The 25,298-nt window shown below is 37.3% G+C and overlaps 1 protein-coding gene across 1 annotated transcript in view; it reads right to left on the bottom strand.

Moving 5' to 3' along the window:
* Nucleotides 1-25,298, bottom strand: part of SLC35F1 (solute carrier family 35 member F1) — a 584,647-nt gene that overhangs the window by 211,906 nt on the left and 347,443 nt on the right. The window contains exon 2 of the mRNA XM_043963476.1: nt 24,446-24,621. Coding sequence (XP_043819411.1) covers nt 24,446-24,621 — 176 coding nt within the window. The remainder of the gene's footprint in view (nt 1-24,445; nt 24,622-25,298) is intronic.

Below are 25,298 nucleotides of genomic sequence, written 5' to 3'. Positions count from 1 at the left end.
GGAGTTTGAAAGACCCTTACCTTTTTTCCTCTAAACATATCTTAAGCTTTGTGAATGTTCAGGAGCTATACCACTGGCATAAGTATAGAAGGCTCCCAAATGTCCCAGGGTATAGGAGTGCCACCCAAAGATAGGGCATATAACAGAATACCATGCTTATGTAGCCCCAGTGTATATGTGACTCATATTTTTTAAAAAAATATTTATTTATTTATTTTTGTGGGGCAATGAGGGTTAAGTGACTTGCCCAGGGTCACACAGCTAGTAAGTGTCAAGTGTCTGAGGCTGGATTTGAACTCACATCCTCCTGAATCCAGGGCCAGTTCTCTATCCACTGCACCACCTAGCTGCCCCCAACTCATATTTTATAATATATTCTGCAACAATCTGTTGCCATTGTTCCAGGCAGATGAATGGAGCCAGAGACTGAAAAGGGGACAAAAGGATGCAGATTCTGGAGTGCCTAATGGAACTTAGCAAAGGCAAAAAACCCTTTTGCATCAGGCCCATGAGCTCTGGCCTCCAAAAGTAGCTCAGGTCTCCTAAATATTAGGATCTGGGGTCATTGAAATATGCCCCTCTTCTGTAACTGTTCCTTAAGCTTTAGTCATTTGTGGGTATTAGAGGGGAAAGCTGCCAGCAGGGGAGAATCAGATCTAGAATGTGACAAATGAGAACTGTAGAAGAATGGAAATTGTTCTACAGTATCAATGGGAGGGAAATGTAGTTCTATATGAGTCCTTTACTCTTACCTTACTGTGGAACATTGGATATAGGGATTTAGATGAAAGAATTTAGAAAAATAAAATTTGTTGATGAACTTTAAAAAGAAAATCCATCTCAATTATTTGCTGTATTTTCTTATATTTCAATTATACTTTGATTATAAATCAGGTACTTTGGGAAGGCACATTAATGGTAAGGCTACAAGACAACCATTTATTTTAGTTTTAGTTTAGTTTTGTTTTGTTTTGGTTTTGGTGGGCAATGGGGGTTATGTGACTTGCCCAGGGTCACACAGCTAGTAAGTGTCAAGTGTCTGAGGCTGGATTTGAACTCAGGTCCTCCTGAATTCAGGGCTGGTGCTTTATCCACTGTGCCACCTAGCTGCCCCCAAGACAACCATTTATTAAATTGCTCCCTCAATGTATTACTAAATAGTATGTCAATAACCTGGAAGAAATAGCATAATTTCCAAACATGATTTTGTACCATAGGGGGAACAACTAACGCCTTGAAAAAATACTTGCATTCTATATATCATGAGAGGGTAATAGGCCAATTTATTTAAAGGTGGGTTTTTTTGGCCCTCTCCTTTTCTTTTCCCATTCATTTGGTCAGAGGTCTCAATAAGAGAATAGGGAGTTCTTCTTTACACAAAAACCAAAACAAGACAAAAATCCCTCTTCCTGTTTATAGTAGTAATAACTCAATATACCTTAGTACTAGTAGAAAACTTAATTTCCCAACCCCTCTGGAAAAAGGCACACCCTAGATGTTACTGTTCATTGGAGATTTTGATCCTTCATTGTCACACCTACAGTTTTTTAGACAGAACAAAATGTTCTATGTGTCATGGAGAAGAGAATTTTCTAACATTAAGTATTTAAAAGTATCTCTCACTGTGCTACCCTCTCATTGCTACATCTAAGGCTACTTTTTACCTTGCCTGCCCCTAATCACAGTTCTCTAGTTCCTATGCTTTCAGAGAAAGATAAGATGAAGGTAAACTAAAAACAACCAAAAAAACCAACCAAACAAAAAATCTTAGAAGTAACAAAGGCAGAATCACTGTACAGCTGAGTGATTCAATAATCATAACCAAAATGACAATAATAACAAAAAAAGGTAATAATACTATTCCAAATAATCAAATGGATTGGTGATTTCATTGCTATGGAAGTTCCATGTAGTTTTCAATCCATCCATGCCCACCCATCCTAGGTATCTTTTGTCTAAGTTCCTCCATAAGTTTGCTACAGGGAGGTCTGCTCAATATGCTGGTAACCTTCCTTGTTTTCTCCTGATATCATGAGTATTCCAGTGGAGCATATGAGCTGTTCATCTGTCATTCTTGCTCTCACCATATCAGCAGCCCATCCTTTTTGCTTATATATTTCTTGGATGATACTTTTTATTCTGGCTCTCCCTGTTTGTGTAGCCTCCCCACACTCACCAGGAGCCTTCTCCATTGCCCTCTGGGTGGCAATCATTTTCAGTTCCTTAAAGACTAGCTGGTCTGTGTCTCAGGGCAATACAGCAATAGAAAGGAATAGAACAGAATAGAATAGGACAGCATAGGATAAGATATATTAGACTAGGCTAGGAACAGAACAGAACAGAATAGAAATAGTTCCTGGCATTAAGAGAGTGCTTTAAAGTTTGCAACACATTTTATGTACATGATTGCCTTTAATCCTCACACTAAACTAGTGAGTTGGCTACTATGTATACTGCTATGCATTCAGGAAATTAAAGACTGGAGAGGTAATGACTTCATCTAAAAAAATACTCTTTTTTTTTTTTTTTTGGTGAGGCAGTTGGGGTTAAGTAACTTGCCTAGGGTCACACAGCTAGTAAGTTTTGTGTCTGAGGCTGGATTTGAACTCGGGTCCTCCTGACTCCAGGGCCAGTGCTCTATCCACTGTGCCACCTAGCTGCCCTTCATCTAAGAAATACTCAGGGAAGGTAATGGTTTCTCAAAAGGATTAAAGGTGAGATGTTCATGATCCTATCCTCCTATTTCCAGTGGACATTTTAACTTCAAGCAGCCTTCAGTATCATCCTCTGGTCTGTGACATACAGTTGGTGATGGAAGAGGAGAAAGAAGACATTTGGAACAGAAGAACATTTTGATGTCATTCAAGATAAGGAAAACAGCTGACTATTCTGAGTTCATGGAAATCAAGAAGCACAGGGGCAGAATTTAAGGGGGGTATAATAGATGATCTCTTCCCGAGATGTCTGTAAATGAGACAGCACCAGAGCACATCAGGAGAGGGCACAATGATTTGTGGAGAGCACATCTGTCAGGCTTTCTAATTCAAAGCAGGACTCAGCAAGTGGAGGGCACAAAAGAAGAGGGGAGTGTGTGTGTATATGCAGACACATGATGCCCTATTGAATGATAAGGGCAGCTTTCACACTGGGAAAATTTCCCTTCTCCATGAGAAATGACTTAATTTGTTGATTTTAATTACTTGTAATGAATAATTAATTTCAATAGAGGAAATAGCTTCCCGAATAAAAGCCCAACTCCCATGCTTTTTCGGAGCTTCGAAGTGACCTTAGGTTCTCTAAGGCTGGGCCAGGGCACTACAGTCTCAGACAGGTGCCATCTGAAAGGGCTTTGAGTGAGCTTTTGGTTACAGCCTATATAGCCATCACCTAAGCACAACCTCAGTAACAAGAAAATCTTCAGAAAGTTAGTAGGTAAGGAACTGGCCCCAATCTATTCATGAAACAGATAAAAATACAAAATGGTGCTCAGTCTTCTGAAGCCCTATTCTACTTCGACAGTGATGTTTTTAGAACAGTAGGCACCAGAAATCACCCTGTAGTTATACTGTCTACTACAAGTTATTGTTATTTGAAGCAATGAAGTTAAAGCATAGCAATTAACTTCTAAAATATGTAGACACATATATGTTCATTTGTGTCTCAGGTTTTTTTGGAGGGCATAGTCTATATGTAGTAGAAAATTCTGGATTTTGAGTCAGAGGACCTATGTTCAAAAACTAAGGTGGCTAGGTGCTGTAGTGGATAGAGCACTATACTTGGAGTCGGGAAGATCTTAATTGAAATCTAGCTTTAGACACTTACCAGATGTGTGGCCCTGGGCAAGTCACTTAATTTCTGCCTGTCTCAGTTTCCTCAACTGTAAAATGGGCATAATAATAGCACTTACTTCCAAGGGTAATTGTAAGGATCAAGTGACATATTTGCAAAGCACCTTGCAAACCTCAAAGTGCTATATAAGTACTAGCTGTTGTTGCTACTATTGCTGATGCTGCTGCTATCTCTGCTTTTTGTCACTTGTATGATGCAAAGCTTATAATTTAACCTGTCCTCAGTTTTCTTATATATAAATAAGGAGCTAGGCTAGATGAACCCTATAAAGTCCTTTCCAGTTCCGAGTCTATGCCCCTATGATAGGGATGACTGGCATTTTGCCAATTTTGAGAATCAGTGAAGCTAGTGGATAGACTTGAAGCTAGTGGATAGACTTGAAATTAGGAAGACTTGAATTAAAGTCTTTCCTCTGACACATATTAGCTATGTGAGAATGGGCAAGTCACGTAATCATTCAGGGTCCCAGGCAATTGTCTAAAACTATGAAACAAATCACAGATCAGTGGAAGGAGTTTCCATGTTAGGAGTTCAATGAAATTATAGGTCCAGTCCCATCATCCTCAATTTCTTCCCCTGTTTTCAAAAGTGGATGTGGTGATTTCAGAAAGGCCTGGAAAGACTTGTATGAACTGATGTATAGTGAAGTGAGCAGAACCAGGAGAACGTTGTGTACAGTGACAGCAATATTGTTTGATGAAGAGCTGTGAATGACTATTTTCAGCAATACAATGATCCAAGACAATCCCAAAGGACTAATGATGAAGCATACTATCCACCTCCAAACTGAAACATGCTATTTTTTCTTTTATTAAAGTATTCTTATATAAAATGACTAATATGGTAATGTTTTACATAATGGCACATGCATAATAACCTATATCTGATTGTTTACCACCTGGGTGGATGGGGGAGGAGAAGGGATAGAATTTGGAACTCAGAACTCTAAGTAAAAAAGTTTATTATTATTAAAAAAATAAAATATCTCATTTTTTCTGGCCTCCCTATGGCCTACCAAATTTTAAAATCAGTAGCTTGCTTAAAGCTGTGCAATAATGGCCCTCAGTTTAACTCAGCACAGCTGGATGTTTCAATCCCAGCAAATGAAGTCCACTAAAGTACATAGCTGAAATGTACTTGTAGCCACAGAGCTTGCTGCTTTGGATGTGGTAGGTCCTAAGCAGTCCATGGGATTTGTTTGTGCTGGCCCCTTCCTGCAGAACAAGGGCTGTGAGAGATGGTTTGATTATATGTGATATGGTAGCCATGCTTTTCACCTTTTCTAAGCTTACAGTGACAGAATATAGATGAAGATGTCTGTGACTTTCCACACCTCATAATTTGCCTCACACCACTCACCACTCTTGACTATTCCTAATTTGTTTTCCTTTTTCCCCTTCATCTTAGTTTTGTATTTAGTCTGTGAGAGAAATGTACTAGCTGTCTCATCAGAGAATAATGGGAGCATGGCTCTTTTTTTATGGAGATACAACTAATTCAAGTACACTCTCATTATTGATCAAATGGTTTAAACTATCCTGTTGTCCTCCACTGATAAATTCCACAAAGATTAATGAAGTTGGGAGAAGCATGGGAGAATGCTTCCACTGATTGTGTATGAGATTAATCCCATAGCCTTATAGATACTGTGGAGGCTAATGAAGGCAATGACTACTTAAGGATTTCTTTAGATGTTGGGAGTTTGGCCCAGTTGAGAAAATCAGATGGCTAGCACATGGGCAGGCTTAATCACATTCTAGTCCCTTATCTAATTTATCTTGCCAAATTAAAATTCCTAAAGAATTGGTCTCAGCATATTATTTTCCTAGTCAAAAATCTCCCAAGTCCCCTTATTGTCTCCAAGATAATATATAAAATCCTCAGCCTGGCATTTAAAGTCTTCCACTTCTGACTCCCACTTACATTTCCAGCTTTATTCTCCTTAGTCCTCTTCATATATTCTTTATTCCAGTTAAACTGAACTGTTAATTATTCTCTGTATAATCTGTTCCATCAACCACCTCTGTGTCATTGTACACATCCCACATGTCTGAAATGTACCACTTCCTTCACCACCTCCCCCTCTTAAGATTTCCAACTTCCTTCAAAGCACAGCTTAGGTACTATCTTCTACACTAGATTTTTTTCTTGATCTCTACCTTCCTCCTCCAGTTGTTTACATTCTCTCCCTTTTGAAATTACTTTGCATAACTTTCTAATTACTTTGCCCAACTTTCTATCTACTTATCTATGCACATGTTATATCTAACCCAGGAAAATGAGAGCTCCTTGAGATTAGGGATTATTTCATTTTTATCTTTGTATTCCATGTGCCTTACATAGCACCTCAAATATACAACAGTAAGTACTTACTACATGTTTTTGAATTGAACAGAAAAGCACTGTATTGGGTTGAAAAGTAAATCCACCCTCTCAGCTGACTCACTCCCTAATATCTGTCTCCTAGTATTCTTCTTCTTCTTCTTCTTCTTCTTCTTCTTCTTCTTCTTCTTCTTCTTCTTCTTCTTCTTCTTCTTCTTCTTCTTCTTCTTCTTCTTTTTTGCAGGGCTATGGGGCTTAAGTGACTTGCCCAGGGTCACACAGCTAGTAAGTGTCAAGTGTCTGAGGCCGAATTTGAACTCAGGTACTCCTGAATACAAGGCTGGTGCTTTATTCACTGTGCCACCTAACTGCCCCCTCCTAGTATTCTTGCAACCCCAAACATGTTTCTTGTGTTTTATTAGCCCTGATCTTGGATCCTGTATTAGTTTTGATTTTTGATTATGTTTCCATCTCTCTTATCACCTTTGGATATCCATGGCACTCCTCAGCTATTTGATCTGTCCATCGCATTTCTTTTTTTTTTCTTTTTTTTTTAAGTGAGGCAATTGGGGTTAAGTGACTTGCCCAGGGTCACACAGCTAGTAAATGTTAAGTGTCTGAGGCCAGATTTGAACCCAGGTCCTCCTGACTCCAGGGCCAGTGCTCTATCCACTTCGCCACCTAGCTGCCCCCATTGCATTTCTTTTGTTGTTATGTTTCTCAGTATGCTTGACCTCCAGTTTTACTGAAGCCTCCTGGTTACCCTAGAATATATTTCATAGGTCCTATTCAGTCATAGACAGTTCTCATCTAATGCCATCTTGGCCTCATACATTTCTCCATGAAATATTCATTTACTCAGGTTATTTCTCTGTGTGCTAGTTCTTGAACTCTTTTACTTCACTCACATGACAACCCCCCTAGTTCAAGGTCTCATCACCTTTTGTCTGGACAATTGTAATAGTATCCAACCTAGTCTCCAGACTTTAAGTCACCCCCATTCCAATCTATCCCCTCCAGCTGCCAAAATGATTTTCCTAAAACTCATTTTTGACCATGTCACATTGCTACTCAATAAACCTAGTGGCTCCCTATTACCATTAGAATTAAATACAACCTTCGCTTTTGGGTAAAGCTTTTTATATGTTGGCCCCTTCCTAATTTTCTGGTCTTCTTATTCAGTACTTCTCTCCATGCAATTACAAATCCAGCCATACTAGACTACTTACAATCCTTCATACATAATATTCCTTCTCCCAGAGCCATGGCTTTATATAATACTCCCTTTTTCCTGGAATATTCTCCCAGCTCATTTCTGCTTCTTAGAATCTTTGGATTTAAAAGATAGATATATTTATTTTATTCTGAATTTAAGAAGTAATACAAGCATTTCCAAAAAATAGAGCAGAAAAAAGGAATTGCAAATCTAATATGTACAACTTGCTATTGCTTTTAAATATATAATGTAGTAATCATGTAACTTTCTTTTTTCTCTTTTTTCTTTCCTCCTCTTCCTTTCTCCTCATCACAAGAGATGGCTGCTATTAGACACAAATATGTATGTATGCATGCATGCATGCCTATATGCATACACATACACACATATATATGTATATATCTATACGTAAAATCATTTGGCTTTCTTCAAGATTCAGTTTAGGCATCACCTTTTGCTGGAGATTTTTCCTATTCTTCTTTGGCAGCTTGTGCCTTCCCCTCCAAAATAACTTTGTATCTACTCATATGTATTTTAGATACTCTTAAATATATTTATATTGCTTTCTCTGGGAAGATTATAAACTCTCTGAGGACAGGGATTGTTTCCCTTTTGTCTTTGTATCCCCAGAACTTAGCACAATGCTGAGCACAAAGTATGTGCTTAATAAGTGATTGTTGAGTGAGTGACTGATTGGTAAAAGCAAAGCTTTTCCTTTTTATTAGGAAGACAGGACAACCATAGGAAGCATTTAAAGAACCCTAACTCCCACAAATGATAGACCATAGCAACAGATCTCAGAGTGCAGTCTGGAGAACTCCAGGGGTCCCTGAGAACCTTTTTATGGGATTCATGAGGTGAAGACTCTTTTCTTAATAAAAGTAAACACTTTGCTTTTAATAATTAGTTAAAAAAAGAATCAACCACCAAACATTTGTTGTTAGTTTTTTTAGTATTTATTTTATTCTGAACTTCAATGAAACAAACATTTCCATAATACAGTAGCATAGTATTAGAGACTAATCCCTTCCTTCCCTCCTCCTTGAGGCAGCAATCTGATATGGACCATACATGTTTGCTCATGTAAAACTTCACTAGACTTGTCACTTTGTACAAGCAAATTTAATCATAAAAATGTAAAAATTTGAATAATCCCATGCTTCAGTCTGTTCCATCAGTATCAGTTCTTTCTTTGGAGGTGGATAGTATATTTTATCAATAGTCCTTTGAGATTGTCTAGGATCATTGTATTGTGGAGAATAGTCAAGTCATTCACAGTTCTTCATCTAACAATATTGCTGTCTCTGTGCACAATGTTCTCTCGGGTCTGCTCACTTCCCAATATATCATTTCATACATCTTTCCAAGCTTTCTAAAGTCATCCTGCTTGTCATTTCTTATTGCACAATGATATTCCAGCACTACCATATACCACAGTTTGTTCAACCATTCCCCAATTGATGGGCATTCCTTTGATTTCCAATTTTTAGCCACCACAAAAATGTGTTGAGTCAATACTATTGTGACTCTTTTTTACCCCATTTGGAGTTTTCTCCAGCTCATTGTCCAGATCAGGAAACTGAGGCAAAGCTGGGTTAAAACTCCTGAAGTATTTCTGGGCCTCTTTCATGATACCACATGGGGATATTCTTTCTTAATGGAATTATAAGCATCATGAGTTTCAGGAATGGGCTCCCTGCTTCCAGACATTCAGAGACAAAAAGATATTACAATTGAGACAAAGAGCACTTCTATTACCTGGCCTTTCCAAGTGCATGTGCCTGAGAGAGCACTGCCAAACAGAAATGTGGCAATTGTCTGTTTTTGTCTTAATTCACAGTTTGTTATAATTAGTGGGAACATTCTTTGGTTGTGGAATAATGTGAATGGACTATTTTTAAATTTATCTATCTATCTATCTATCTATCTATCTATCTATCTATCTATCTATCTATCTATTTATTTATTTATTGGCAGGGCAATGTGGGTTAGGTCTAGGGTCACACAGCTAGTAAGTGGTAAGTGTCTGAGGCTGGATTTGAACTCAGGTCCTTCTGACTCCAGGGCTGGTGCTTTATCCACTGCACCATCTAGCTGTCCTGGACTATTTTTAAAGGCCTTATAATTAAGACTGCCATAGGCTCCCTTTAATAATTAATAATCCCAGGTCTTTCTTGAATATTGGGTGGCTATTAGTAGCCATAGTTAAAAAAGGTAACTCTTTCTTTGAGGTGAAACAAACTGGATCCTTCCTTGGGCCTAAGCAGGGCTTATAATGAAAGTTCTCTTTTTATAGGTTTAAAGCAATTATCACATTATCCTTTCCATTCTCTCTTTCCACTCAGCATTTGGGCTTTGGGGGGTAAGTATAGATGAAGGAAATATGTGTATGTGTGTGTTTGATTATGTTTGGGTGGGTGCATGTGTTTTGTTCATGGAGAACTAGTGGCTACAAGAGAAGAGAAAAAATAAGGGCATGTAAAAGAAAAGAAGGCATGAAGTATGTAGCAGAATATTTTTCACATGTTCAGATGTAGAATTAAAGCATTTCAAATAAGGACCAAACCACCATACTCCTTCAATTCCTACTACATTGAGCACTAGCCTAGAGGCTTACCCTTCTAACTCTTCTTTCTCCTTTTTCATTTCTTGTTGCATGGGATCATTGCGGAAAGGCTATGTCTGAAAGGAAACATTATAATACAGTAGAAAGAAGACCTGGGTACAGATTTTTCCTCTGACACGTATTTCTGACATTTTACTTTGAACCCATTGCTTAGTCTCCTTAGGCTTCAGTTTCCTCGTCTGTAAAATGAGGGGCTTGGACCAGATTCTTTCCAGCTCTAGTTATAAGACCCTATCACATGGAGGGATGTGCTTGCTTCCTTCCACACAAATTATTCTAGTTTCTTCATTTGTAAAATGGAGAAAATCATGCTTGTTCTCACTTCCTCATTGGGTTATATTATGAGAAACATCTTTTTTTTTTAAAGCTATATATGGTAATTTGAAAGTCAAACATTTTTTCCTGGTAGAGGTATACCCAGTGTGTTATAGTGAATAGAATTCTAGTTTTATAGACAGAAAAAAGCCAACCAGGTTCAAATCCTACCTCCGACACCTACTTAGTTGTATAGCCATAGGCAAGTCACTTAACTTTTCTGATTCTCAGTTTCTTTCTTTGGAAAATGGGAATAATAATATTAGTATTGCCCTCCTCACAGGGATGTTGTGAAGCTCAAATACATACCCAGCACTTTGCAAACCTTATGGTGCTCTAAAATGTCATGTGTCAGAAATCATCCCTCAACTAGGTCTTTAGTTTCACCAAAATGGGTACAGTCTAAATGCTTGGGCATTGGTGAATTAGGTGCTATAGTACTAACAGTGCTATTGTCTTTACTCACTTAAATCATCCACTAGAAATGAAGGCCTCTAACTCACTTTATTTGTATGGCTCCTTCTAACAGAATTATCTAAGCCATAAAAATGGGACTCAGGAAAATGGTCTGAGATGAAGAACATAGAAACATGGTTCTGCCTGCTGACCTTTGATAAACTCTGAGAGGTACATGAAGCCTGTAATCTAAGCAATATATATGGAAATAATAAAAAATAGACCAAATACCCTTTTAACTAAAATCTTTATATTTAGACATACTTCTTAATTTGGTCCCTAAAGAGACACATTCTCATTCTCATTCATTCTCATTCTCTCTCTCTCTCTTTCTCTCTCTCTTTCTGTCTCTGTGTCTCTCATTCTCCCTTCTTTTCTCTTCCTTTTCCAGCCAGCCCCAAAGACATTTCTATAGGAATGATTCTATTGCTAGTTATTTCCAACTAAAAGAGTGAGAGAAATATCAAAATAATACCTTCTAGTTATATAGAATGTTAATCTTTGCAGGTACTTTACATAAATTATCTTATTTGAGGGAAGGAGGGAGTGCAAGTATTGTTAAACTACTATTTTAGCTTTGAGAAAAATGAGGCTCAGAGATATTGTGATTTGTTCCAAATGGCAAAACTGGAGGTCAAAGCCAGGTCTTATAATTTCAATTCCCCACACTTTGTTGCTTCTCTGGAAGGAAAACTACAACAATAAAATCCCCACCACCCAAGGACAGGTACATTGACTCCTATCCTGTTTTATTTTTTTCTCTACAAGCATTATGCTCATGTTTCTTAAGAGGGGTCACTAAGCTATGGTTAATTCAGTTTGTTGTTAGAAACCACCTAGTGGGAAGCAGGCCATTTCTCAAGTCTAATGCATAAGCGTTGGTGATTTAGATGATCCCTCTCCTCCTGGTCTTCGAAATCTCCAAAATGGAAACCAATGCAATCAGACAGAAAAACAAAAATCAAAAAACATAAGCAGAGATAGGATCACTAGGCTCTAAGATAAACACAAGTCAATTCCAAACCTGCAAGAAAGAGGGGGGGGCAGTAGTTGTTTGTTTCATGGGGGGTTTACTGCAAATCTTGTGAGATGCTTGCAACTGAGTTCTGCAAGATGGGCGGCTGCTGAGCTCTGATTTAATGAAAACTTAGGGAAAGCAATTCAACTCACTGCAGGGACTGCTTTGTTCTTTCATTATGATTCGTTTTTAATGAGAAAGATGATTGTGAGGATAAACTCTATTCCTCTGAATTTTTACACTAATTACATACAAAGCACCAGTCTGGCAGAACGGGGCTTATCTCCTCCAGGCAATACAGTTATCATCTTGTAACCACCCTTCAAATCTCCCATATGAACATGGGTGCTACGTGCCAGGAATGGGTATTCCTTGGTGCCAGCTCTCTACATGGATAGATGAAGGCAGGACTTAGATTTAGGAATTAACAGTCAACATGGAAACCAAATGAAACAGGATGACCAAACCTTCAGGCCTCTTTTCTGCCTGCAGTGGGGGAATTTAAAGGGAAGATCAGTTACTAATAAATATCTTGCACAGGCAGTGATGGAGGTTCTGTTTTATATGAAAAGAGGTGCTAGGTTTCTTGTGTGGTGCCAAGAATGATGAATCTTAAGACATTACAAAATGCCACAGGAGGTGGAGTCACATACTAGTGTAAATTTCCTACACTCCCAGAAGGCATCCATTGCTCTGAGTGACACTGAGTGTTACTGAGTGTTGGAGGCATGGAGATGTTGCTTCTCTAGAGAAGAACACATTTTATTTTTTAAAAATCCAGTCATAAAATATTATGAAATATCTACTGTTGGCTTGATCTAAGTTTAAGGTGATACCTATTTATCCAGTCCTGTGAACAATGTAGCTTTTGTAAAGACTGTGAATCCAATTATAGACATATAATCAGTTGTTTCATTCAACTATTAATAATATTCAAGTATTAATGATGATGTGGTGGTGGTGATGGTGATAGTGATGATGGTAGCTGACTTCACACAAGGCTCAAAGATTTATGAAGAGTTTTTCATACAGCATCTCACTTAATCCTTATAACCATTAAGAGTAGATAGTATAATATTATTATTCCCATTTTACAGAGGAGGCAACTGAAGGTCAAAGATTTAATTGACTTGCTTAAAGTAACATGGCTTGAAAGTGGCAGAGGTAGGACTTGCTCTTGAGTCTTTGACAACCTTGGTATATTAGAAAGATCAATGGGTCTAGAATCAGGAAATGGGTTGAAATCTCAGCTTGGCCATGGATATTCCCTGTGTGAATTTGCTCAGGTCATTTAACCTCCCTAAGCTTCAGTCGCCTCATCTATAAAATGGAAAGGTTGGACTAGATGATTTCCAATATTCCTTCTAGTTCCAAAATTCTTTGATTCTAAGACCTGTCCTTTTATAATCGATCCATGCTTTCTGACTCTCCCATCGCAATCCTTGGGATTAAATGGGACCTTTGGAGACCTGTAATCACCCTTTCAGCAAAACACCACTGTGTGTAGTAGATCAAAACAAGGGAAGGGAGCTTCCCAAAGTACTAGTTGGTAGTACAATTCTAGGTACTGAATGCACTGTGGGAGAATCTCAGAATGGCTGGACCACTAAGCTGGACCAATATGGCATTCCTTCTATTCTTATGTTCTGATGGTGAGCCCAAAGAAAACAACATGCCTTTCAGAAAGCAAATAATGTTTTCTTCTCCTTCATATCCCATCAAACATATGTGTTACTTGCCATTGAAATTGAATCAGTTTCTATGTTTTGACTGAAGAAAGCAAGTTGAAAGCCATTTTCTTTTAGTAGGAAGAGAGATGTGTATAAGACAATATAAAAGACTCATTGAGGAACAAACATCTCTCACCATCCTTCTGTAATGATGTGCTAAAATAAACCACTATCAGTAGGCACATGATATTCTCTCAAAGGATTTGTTAGGGAAAAAATATAAACACTTAGTGAAAGCAAAGGCATTAAGTAGGCTGCCTTTTTTGATAGAGGTGGGAATTCCTTTAATAAATGGTGAGTTTCATTAATATATTTTAAAATCAATTTCCCTATAACACAAAGGGTCAGCTGGAGATTCACCCAAAAAAACTAATGGCAATTCAATGAATATTTATTAAGCATTAAGCCCAATGCTATGGAAAGAAGAGGTTTAAAGCAAATATAATTCTTCCTCTCATGGAAAATATAGTCTAACAGTAATAACAATATAATGGTAGGTTACATTTTGCACATTAAGGTTTACAAAGCCTTCAGATATGCATTATCTCACAACAACCCTCTGAGCCTTGTGTGAATGTCAGCTACTGTTACCATTATCAAGATAATCATCTTGATGATCAGTTAATTAATTACTTGATTAATTATTAATCTTGATTATTGATTAGGGAAAAAGGAAAAGAACCTATATGTTCTGGTTTTGGATTTTTTTTTGGTGGGGCAATGAGGGTTAAGTGACTTGCCCAGGGTCACACAGCTAGTAAGTGTGGAGTGTCTGAGGCTGGATTTGAACTCAAGTCCTCCTGAATCCAAGGCCAATGCTTTATCCACTGTGCCACCTAGCTGCCCCAAGAACCTATATGTTCTAAAATATTTGTAGCAGCTTTCTTTATGGTGTCAAAGAATTGGAAATTGTGGGTATGTCTGTCAATTGGAGAATGGCTGAGCGAGTTGTGATACATAATTGTGATGGAATACTACTCTGCTATAAGAAATGATAAACTAAATTATCTTAGAAAAACATGAAAAGACTTGTAAAAAATAATGAAGAATGAAATACACAGAACCAAGAGAATGGTATATATAGCAACAGTGATATTGTTTTAAGAACAACTCTGAGTGACTAGTCACTAAGTCAGAAAGAACTGACAAATAGCATATATAGAGTGGTTTTACATACATATATGTATATATACACATATATGTACATGTATATATATATATACACATGCATGTGCATAGACACACAGGGTAGGCCAAAAGTTAAGAAAGAGTCAGATGTTTTAATAACTTTTTGAAAATTATTTTTTATTTCCTATATACACACATACATATTTATTTCCTATATATACTGTATATAATGCTATGGTATTGTAAATTAAAAACAAAAAATAAAGGTGTTACTAAATATTGAAACCCCTTTTTGACTTCATGACTATTGGCTCACCCTATATTTATGTCTAATGGTAGCCATAATTAGTGTGGGGGGAGGGAAGTAAAAAAAAGAAATTTACATGAAAAGTCTATTATGTATTCTCTAGAGAATAACCCATTAAGGTTGTAAAAATTCAATGTATTATCCCCCCCCCCAATTTTTACAGAAAAGGAAAAAAAATAGGTGAACAAAATCTAAGTAATGAGCCAAGGGTCATATCTAGTAAGTGGCAGAATTGAGATTTCAACCCAAGTCTTCTGATTCCAAGTCTAGCCCTCTTTATGCCACACTGAGATGACTTAGAAACTATCCATTCAGGATACAATCTACCTATCCCTGAAGAAAATTCTTTTTTTATGGCCAATTATAGCAGTTTCTAATACCTTCCACACCACTGAAAAAAAAAGTACAAATAAATTCTGTGTATCAATGACCATGAAAAGAGGTTTCCCCTTAGGGAAACTTTTAGAGGCTGTAATGAATATTACTTCATCAGTCTTAAATAAGTGACAGTAGCACTTTCTTCAACACTCCCACAGGATTGGTAACTCATCATTTACAATGACAAAGTGTTTTCTTATTTTGATGACTCTCTAACCCTGGCCTAGGGGATGATTTATTTAAGGTTTCTAAAATTACCTGGATGTGAGCCAAAATTAGAATTTAGGACTTTTCTCAACTGCAGGGGTTCTTTACCTAAGTTCCAGAGACTCCCTAGGGGTTGATGAATAGATTTCAGGGAGTCTAGGAGGAAAAATATTACATCTTTATTTCACTTACCTCTAACTGGAATTTAGCATTTATTTTATTTATTTGAAAACACTGTTCTGAAAACAGGTCTGTAGGCTTTGCTGTGTCCCAAAAGAGTCAACACACAAAAAAGGTTAAAAATCCTTTCTTTACTGAGAGAAAGTTCTAGGGATCTTGAATTTGGTGTTTAGTTTTTTTTCCCCCCACCTCCACTGTTTCAGGTTCCATTCTTATCTCCCTCCTTTATTTCTCAGTACTTATTAAAATTAACTTTAAGACTAATTGATATTAAGGCAAGGGACAGAATCACAGAGGCAGACTGGTCATCACTATAGTATGAGTCAATGACAATCACACTCATGGTGCTTTTAATAGGAATCAACCAGATTTGGGAGGCACAAGATTTAAGGTCATGCCATAGCTCTGCTATTGATGTCTTTTGCTGAACCCTGGTGTTGTGTATTTAGAATACCATTTAAATGTAAACAGTTTTTTTTTATTAGGGAGGGAGTGTCTGGGGGGAAACAAAGGAATATCCAATATGATGTAATATAAAATGCTGCAATCTGCACATAGATAATGACAGTTTAATGGTGTTTCCAACCATTCTATGGCTTTCCAAAAGATGCTGTATGAAGCATTTTAATTAAACACTTACGAATAACATTAATACAAGTGGTTGTTTTATGACCATTTACATTAAAATTAGTTAATTTCAATGTTCAGCATATAATAACACTTTCTGTCACTTAGGCAGCTAGATGGATAGAGGGGCAGCTAGGTGGCACAGTGGGTAAAGCACTGGCCCTGGAATCTGGAGGACCTGAGTTCAAATCTCATCTCAGACATTTACTAGCTGTGTGACCTTGGGCAAGTCACAACCCTAACAGCCTTAAAAACATCTGGGGCCATCTCCAGTCATCCTGTTGTTTATCTTGCCAGTGGATTCAGATGGCTCTGGAGGAGAGAGTGAGGTTGGTGATCTTCTACAGCCCTCCCTCATAAATTCAATTCAGTGCAAGTCATGACATCACCCTAATGTCATGGTCGTCTTCCAGAAGGAAGGACAAACAACAACAATAGGTGGATGGAACACTGGGCCTGCAATCAGATGTACCTGAGTTCAAAGCCAGTCTTTGACACTGAGTTGCTGTGTGATCCTGAGCAAGTCACAACTGCTGTCTGCCTCAACTTCCTCAGCTGTAAAAATGTGGATAATAAAAGCACCTAACTCATGTGGTTATTGTAAGGATCAAATGAGATATTTGTAAAGTACTTAACATAGTGCCTGGCACATAGTTGGTACAATATCATCATCATTATATTCTCCTTCTTCTCCTTCTGCTTCATCACCATTGTTATTACCATTATTGTTATTATTCTCTGGAAGCCTCTAAAAGGATCCTTTAGCTATTTATTCTTATTTACTTCCTTCTTATGATCATAATGAGTGTGTAGTCCATACTTCTTATTTTTTTTTACTTTATCTCAGAAAGGGCTTTCCATCTTGCATTTTATTCCTCATACTTGTCAGTCTTAATTGAGTTAGAGTATTTTATTTCTTACATTTTCCTATTATATTTTGTATAATCTCATGTGACCAATTGGGATCATTTAATAGAAGATGAAATGCTAAGGGTCTCTGTATGGTATCATTGTCCATTCTTCAGAATGACTTAATTTGAATGGAATACTTGCCCCAAAGAGTATTTTTCTGGCTCATGTTTGAATGAGAATGCATCTAAAAGGATTGTGAGGGGATAGGATGGTATGTCAACTGAGTGTGGTAATAAGGACATTTCTTATATTTCTTACAAACAACCTCCATTACTTAACTTTCTTTAAAGACAACCAGGTAGTTCACAAACATAAAACTTCTAAGCTGACTTGATGCCCTCAAACCTTCCTCCTTAGAAATGAGATGCAATTTAAATTCCATCCAACAAACATTCAGTAAGTACTTATTCTGTCCAAAGCACTAAGCTAGACTGAAGATGTAATCTTGAAAAACAACAGTCTCTGCCTTGTACCTATGACATATGGATGTCTGGCACTGTTATTTGACCTCCTGGGCTAACCTAAGGATGCCTGGTCCTTCCCATTGGCCCTGCAGCTGAACTGTTGTTTTTCTGAGTGTTTATTTCATCATGCCTGCTGAACTTCCTTTTCCGAGTTGTTTTTCTGAAAAATGAGAAGGCGGACTCTTTCAGAGCTGGAGCTGTCCAGCTCTTTCTATTGCTTATTCCAGTGCTTGGCACTTGATAAATGCTTTATAATTCATTCCTTCACAAGGAGCTTATAATCTAATAATCAGGATATAACATGCTTACAGATAGGTATTAATATAAGGCAGAGTGGGGTAGGTGTGAGAGTAAAATAAAACAAAGTTCTCAGGGAATTTTTAAAAGTGAGGATTTTTTCCCCCCAGATGGCTGGATAAGGGAGAGCAGAGCAGGGAAGCAGATAATGGAAGAGATAGCACCTGAAGCAGACCATCAAGAAAAGGATTTCAACAGATAGAAAAGTTTAGGGAGTTCATTTCAAGCTTAAGGAACAGCTTGTGCAGGAGTATGTGCAGGCCTCCACCTAATAGACATCAATGTTCTGATTGAAAATCTTTCTTGCTTAGAGTAAGAATGCCTCTAGGTCCTCTCTCATTATTGTTTTGAGAACACTCAATGGATGAAATTCATTTCTGATTTCTATCAGGATTATTCATTCTTATGGCCTTATCCCTTTTGTGTGTCCTTGTAAAATATGTAATGAATATTTCAATTCCTATGTCTCAGGAATTTGCTGAGCCACAAGCTGCATTCTTAAGATCACTCTCAGTGTGAAGCTTTTTATTTTAAACTGGAAGTGCTTGTAAAAATTATTTTCTTTGAAAAATCAAAACCTGAAGAACCAGTTACAAATAATATTTATAGCCAGTATTTGTATTATTAGTGCATGGATATTCAGTCATGGAAACAATATTCCCTTCCAAGATCTCTAGGTAAAACAGCTGGTCTTTCTTAATGTTTTGTTGCTTTGGTTATTGATCTCTTTCTTTTTACACATCTCAGGATCTGGCCTGAAAGAGGAAGACAAAAGAATCAAAGTGACTGTTTTACTCTCTGCAAACTTAATTAGGCATCCTGAAGTCAAGCATCAACCTCCCCCGCATTCAATACTTTGGGGGGTGGGGTGAGAAAGTGCAGATAAAAATGGAGAGGAATTGGGATGGCTAGGTGGCGCAGTGGATAAAGCACCGGCCCTGGATTCAGGAGTTCCTGAGTTCAAATCTGGCCTCAGACACTTGACAACTACTAGCTGTGTGACCCTGGGCAAGTCACTTAACCCCATTGTCCCGTTAAAAAAATGGAGAGGAATCAATAGGAAGGAGAAGAGGAATAAAATGAAGGGGAAATATGGGAAGAGTATTTTGTAATATTCCTCATGGAAGGTTGGTCAATACCTATGGCCATCCATAAAGCAAAAGTGAGAGTGTGGACTTTTCAATTTTCCAAAAGAAAAAAAAAGAGCAGCACTGTATGGTGGAAAGATTGTTGTATTTGGAGTGGGAAAAAAGAACACTTATTAAGTGCCTACTATATGCCAGGTGGTTTTAAAATATCTCATTTGATCAAACTCAGTCTATGATTGGGTTTGGGTTTGATGGCTCAGAGTAAGTGTAAATAGCACTTGTTTTTGTTCTGTCCAGAAACCCTAAAGGTCTTTCCCTCCCAGATTGATTTTTTTGAGTGGATAAAAGAGGCCTTTTTTTGCCTCCTTTCTTACCTAGCCTTAATCATTTACTGAGTGTTGCCTCAGATGAACTGAGTCCTAGGAAAGACCTAAGTTTAAAAAGGCCAAGGCCTCCCATTGCAACCTGGGCCATCTCCAAGTTATCCTGTTTTATGTCTTGTCAAGGGACCCAGACAGCTCTGGAGGAGAGAGTAAGGCTGGTGATTTTGCACAGTTCCACCTCACTTAAATCCATTTCACTTGCAAGTCAAGACATGACCTTCCTGATGTCATTGATCTTCTTTGAGAATGAAGGACAAACAACAACATCTAGGACTGGGTTTGAGTCTTTTCTGCTTACTGTACCTGTGACCTTGAACAAGCAAGTTTATCTGAGACTTTATGAGTTAGACTAGTTGGACATAGTTGGACAAACTATGACCTAGGGCAAAATCCAGACCTCTGCCTATTTGTTGTTTAAAAATGTAAAACCTCTTTAGGTCACAGTTTGCTGACTAGATGATTAATGAGGTTGTTTCCAGCTCTAAGTGTTATTCTCCTTTGAGTAGTATATGCTTCCAGCCCATTTTCACCTCCACCTAGGGAGATGAACATACAAATAAATCCATATTCTGTATAGATAAAATATGTGTTTTATGTATGTGCAAATATGTATACTATACATCTACAGAAACAAGACTATTGCAAATGAACTAAATCACTTCACTTACCTGTTGTTCTCTATTCATTGAATTCCATCTTCTCGAAAAGATGCCTTTACATAGGCTGTACCTCATGCCAATCAAGGGTCAACTGAAAGTACCACCCCTCATACAAAATGTTTTACCAGATCTCTGCATTTTTAGCATAGGTTACTTTGTATACATTTTATATTTATTTATTAGAATACACATTTCTCCTTTTCCAGGAAAATGGAAGTTTATCGAGAACAGAGAGTGCTTTATCTTTGTCTTTACAACTCCTATGTCTAATACAGTACCTTGTACAGAGTAGGTGGTTAATAATTTCTTATTGAACATGGCCCCAAGCCCTGTTCATTCTTCCCTTTTTATCAGTTTTGGGGTTTCTGAACTTTTAGAGTGAGCTAGGAATTCTCCCTGCCCAAGACTTCCAAGGGGAAAAATAATCCCAGCTAAAATCTATTTATGAGAAATTATTTAGGCATATCCAAGAGTTTGGGAAACTTCAGTTAATGAACTAAGTCGTTAGCAGAGAGAAAAAAAAGTCTATTGAAGTTAATGCTTATTTGAACTTCATCCAAGTTATCAACTTTCTCCAAATTGCAACATGGGCCTCATCTTGCTCTTCTTAGGGGGAAACATAACACAGTTCCTTTCTGAAGTTGATGCTTTTTCTGGATAACTATATTCATCTAATGTTTCTTCATGTACTGCCAGCTAGAATTCTTGGAGTTATATGCCCATCTGGAGGGAGCTCAAGCCAACATGGCATTAGCTCCTAGGAAAAGGAAGACTAGACACACAACTTGTAAGGTAGGAAATTCAGAACATATTATTGGTGGCAAAGAACCAGTCTTGATGGAACATTAACAATGAAGGGAACAAAGCACAAGTATGAAATTGGGCCAGAGACAAATGAATTATAGATGTATTTGGTAGATGAGTTCAGTTTAAACTTTGAGTTAAACTTTTGGTAAGACTTCATAGTATACCTTTTTTATCAACATTTGGGCCCTTCTTACATTATAGCTTGCTGTAAATATGTACACTTTTAAACAGTGAAGGGATTAGGTTTGAAAATCTGTTTTATTTATAAACATAACATATATATTATATAAAAAACACATTTATCTATATAGACTATATATTTATCCATCTATTCTCCTGACTCTCTTTCCATCTGCTTATTATACTTGTTTTTCCATCCATCTGTCTGTCCATCCATCCTTCTACCCATCATTCTGTCTAATAATATTACCCAAATTATGTATAGAAATTGGAAATAGAGAATCTTTTTGTTTTGTTTTGTTTTGTTTTGTTTTGCAGGGCAATGAGGGTTAAGTGACTTGCCCAGCTAGTAAGTAAGCGTCAAGTGTCTGAGGCCAAATTTAAACAGAGGTCCTCCTGAATCCAGGGCCAGTGCTTTATCCTCTGTGTCACCTAGCTGCCTCCAGAAATAGAGAATCTTAAGGATGCTTGCACTAATGCTATACCACACCTGAAAAATGTAGATTACATGAAGCCATGAATGGGATCAGACTTGGAGAGTTTGGGAGGGGATAAAAATTCAAGAATTCAATTCAATAAAGATTTGTTAATAATCTGGTAGGTGCATGGCACTAGGGAGATTCAAGGATACTATAATAAGTGACTTCAAGAAGTTTACTCACTTTTTTGAGGGTATCAGGCAGGATATGTACAAAGATAAATCTAATATATGGAGGAGTATGAAGGGAGTAAAGGAGAGAAAGTGACAAATGCACTAGGAACATTTTAGAAGGGAAGGGAGGAAGAAGGAAGGCTTCACTGACAAGGAGAGACCTTAGCTGTGTCTTGAAGGGAAAAAAAAAGATTCTGAAAGGGAGAGATAAGGAGAGAGTATGCAGCATACATGAAGAGGGTAGGGAAGTGGGGGAAGCCTAATTTCAAAGAGGCAGAAATCTCTATGTCAAATTCAGAGAGCATCTAAATGCACAGCAGCCCTCACACCAAAAGTACTACTCATCTCTGAATACTCCATAGACACTATGGTGTGTGGAAGAGGAAATTACCAAAGTCTAGATGAAAGGTGATGAGGGCCTGAAATAGGGAGCTAGCCATGTGGGCAGAGGAGAGGGCACAGATGGAAAAGATGGTACTGAGATAGAATCTGATTAAATGTTTGTACATGATTCTTTACCCTGCTTTATTTCATACAAAACTAAATAATCTTCCCCTCTTCACAGTGCTTCATTCTTACACCAAGTGATTTTAAATTATTTGCATACTTTCTCCATTTGAGAATGTTTCACTTCTTTAATCTTCTCTCATCAGCAAATCTCTAATTTTTCCTTAATCATTTTTATTTCTATTCTTTGACTTCTTTCAGTCTCCCCTTTTGTAAAAAAAAATTAATGCCGAATGTGGGGGTTGACTCCAGTGAGAGATGATTCCAAGATGAGATATCTCATCTTTATCATACTCTAGTCATATATCTAATTCACTGTCTATAATTTCCTTCCTAGTGTATTCCTTGTCTCCAGTTTCCCCTGTATTGTGAATAGCTTGATTTCAAACGAATCTTCATTATTCATGGCAATTTAGCCTGATGATATAAAACTTAAATAACAACAACAAATTCAACCACAATGACTAATAAACCTATGTTGACTGAAAAAAAAATAAAACAAAATTGAAAAAAAAACAACAAAATAAGACTCTCCACTGGTATTTTATGTTTTCCTTTGAAAAAACACAATACAATTTGATTTCAGAGGCTATTCAAATGCCTATTTTGTATCATTTTGCATAAGACAAAATATGGTATTTCCTGAACCATAATAATAAATATACTGGGTCATAAGATGTTTGCATAGATACATCCTTAGATACACACACAGCAGGTACCATATGGCATAGTGGATTGAGAACTGGTCTCAGAATCATGAAGACATGGATTCTGGTTTTCTATTTGATATTGGCTGTGTGTGTCTCTCAGTAAGTGACTTAACCATTCAGTGTTCCAAACAAAAGAGTTACAAGCAAAACAGTTACAGAGCTATATCCATAGAGAAAGTTTTCCTTATAGGAAATTTCCCACAAAATGGATGGACAAACTATGACCTAACAGTCAAATCTGACACACTGGCCAATTTTTGTATGACCCAAGAGCTAAGAGTGCTTTTGTTGTTGTTGTTTAGTCATGTCTGACTCTTGACCCTATTTAGGGTTTTCTTGGCAGAGATACCAGAGTAGTTTAGCCATTTCCTTCTCCAGCTCATTTTGTAGATGAGAAACTGAGACAAACAGGGTTAAGTGATTTACCCAGGGCCACACAGCTAGTAAATGTCTGAGGTCAGATTTAAACTCAGGAATATGAATCTTTTTGACTCCAGGACCTGACACTATTAATTGCCCTAGCTACTTTTTATATTTAAAAATAAATTTAGAGTGTGCCATTTAATTATTTAATCGGTCTGAAATTGTAATTATTTATTTAGATTTATTTATTAAAATGCTGTTTATTTAATTATTTTTTGGAAAGTTTAAAAAAAAACATTTTTGGCTCATGAGCTGTACAAAAACAGGGAAGTGGGCCAGATTTGGCCAGCAGGTTGTAGTTTGCTAATTGCTTTCAGCCCTCCCCTGCCAAAACAAACAACTCCCACAAAATCCATACACATATACACAGATAAACAAATAGAAGCTAACTGTAAAAGTGCATGTATAAATCTCTAGAGATGTAACTGTACAAAAATATACAAAGCTATGTATATATCCTGATTTGTTTCTAAAATATTTATTTTGTTGCCTTAAAACAGATTTTTTTTTTTTGCTGATGATTGCCTTAACAAAGTCAACACAATCCAGGCTATTTCTCTGCAGATCATGAATTCACCTAAATAAAGAGGTATGAGTAGGACAGGTGTTTTGTGTCTTCTTATATGTATACATATATCTGCCCAGGCATATCAGTGAGAACTTCCACTAAGAATCAGGGAGAAACATTAGGAATATTTAAAGAGAGTCACGGGGTGAGTGATTTTACAATTCAGCCTACACATGCTTTTCTTCCCTCTGCTGAATCCTCAATATTCATGCTCCATTATGATTTATTCATTCATTTAATTTGCTGCATCATCACAAAAAGAGAAAAGAAAGAATTTGGGACTCTGACTTGTTCTGCTGATATCCAAAGTAATAATATAACAGAACAGGAATACCTTAGCCCTTATCATCCCAATTCTAAGTATTTCTTAAAATGTAACTGGCTATCACCCATGTCTATAACTCTGCGATCTGTGACTCCCATCATATCAACTTACCTTGTCTGACAGCTAGTGTTGTGGTGTAGACCAAGAACAGAAGGATGTAATTAAGGAAACTCTGAAAGACTGGAGTGTTGGCATGGAAATCATCAGACAGGTACTTGCTGGTTAGACCAATGCCACAGATAAGTAAGGATAACACCTGTCCAAGGGCCACAGAGATCATCATCTCCCTGAGGGAAAGGAGAAATACAAGAGAAGTCAGTAGTCAGCTACTATAGGAGGGAGGAAGTTCTCAACATGATCTTCTAAGCAAATAGAATTCAAGTAAAACAGGATTTGTGCAGGACCCCTTGAAATGAGTGAAACTACCATGTTCTTTGGTGCCATTCTTTATTCTGGTAACATCACGGTGGATACAAGGAAATGAAATATTTGCTACAGATTCAATTCAGCAAATACTTGTATGGGTTGAATATATGTAAGGTTCTGTGCCAATTGCTAGGGATACAAAGACTAAATGAAACTGTCCCTGCCCTCAGAGAGGGCAGTTATAATGGGCAAACAACCAACACTAAAAGAAAACTGAGGAAAGGAAGAACAGTTTGATAAAGTTTCACAATGAACACATTCCTGAATTAGTTAGACACAAGGAAATCCAAGCGGACCAAAGTCATTACCATACTTTAGGTACTAGGACTTACACTGATTTAGTAAAAATGTTTTTGTTGCCCACTTATCATTTCACTTTTAAGGTACTCGCAAAACAAAATTATTGTTACATGTTGTTCTATAAAGGAAATCCCATCACTGAAGAGAATTTTTAAAAAGAAAAGTGGATATAATTCCTCTATTACTGCTAACTGTTATTTTATATATATATTGGTTCCACATGCATACCTTTTGGTCC

Source organism: Dromiciops gliroides, chromosome 4 (assembly GCF_019393635.1).
Source record: "Dromiciops gliroides isolate mDroGli1 chromosome 4, mDroGli1.pri, whole genome shotgun sequence".
NCBI classification, from domain to species: domain Eukaryota; kingdom Metazoa; phylum Chordata; class Mammalia; order Microbiotheria; family Microbiotheriidae; genus Dromiciops; species Dromiciops gliroides.
The sequence above is the reverse complement of the archived record's forward strand: the minus strand, read 5'-3'. Positions and strand labels throughout refer to the sequence as shown.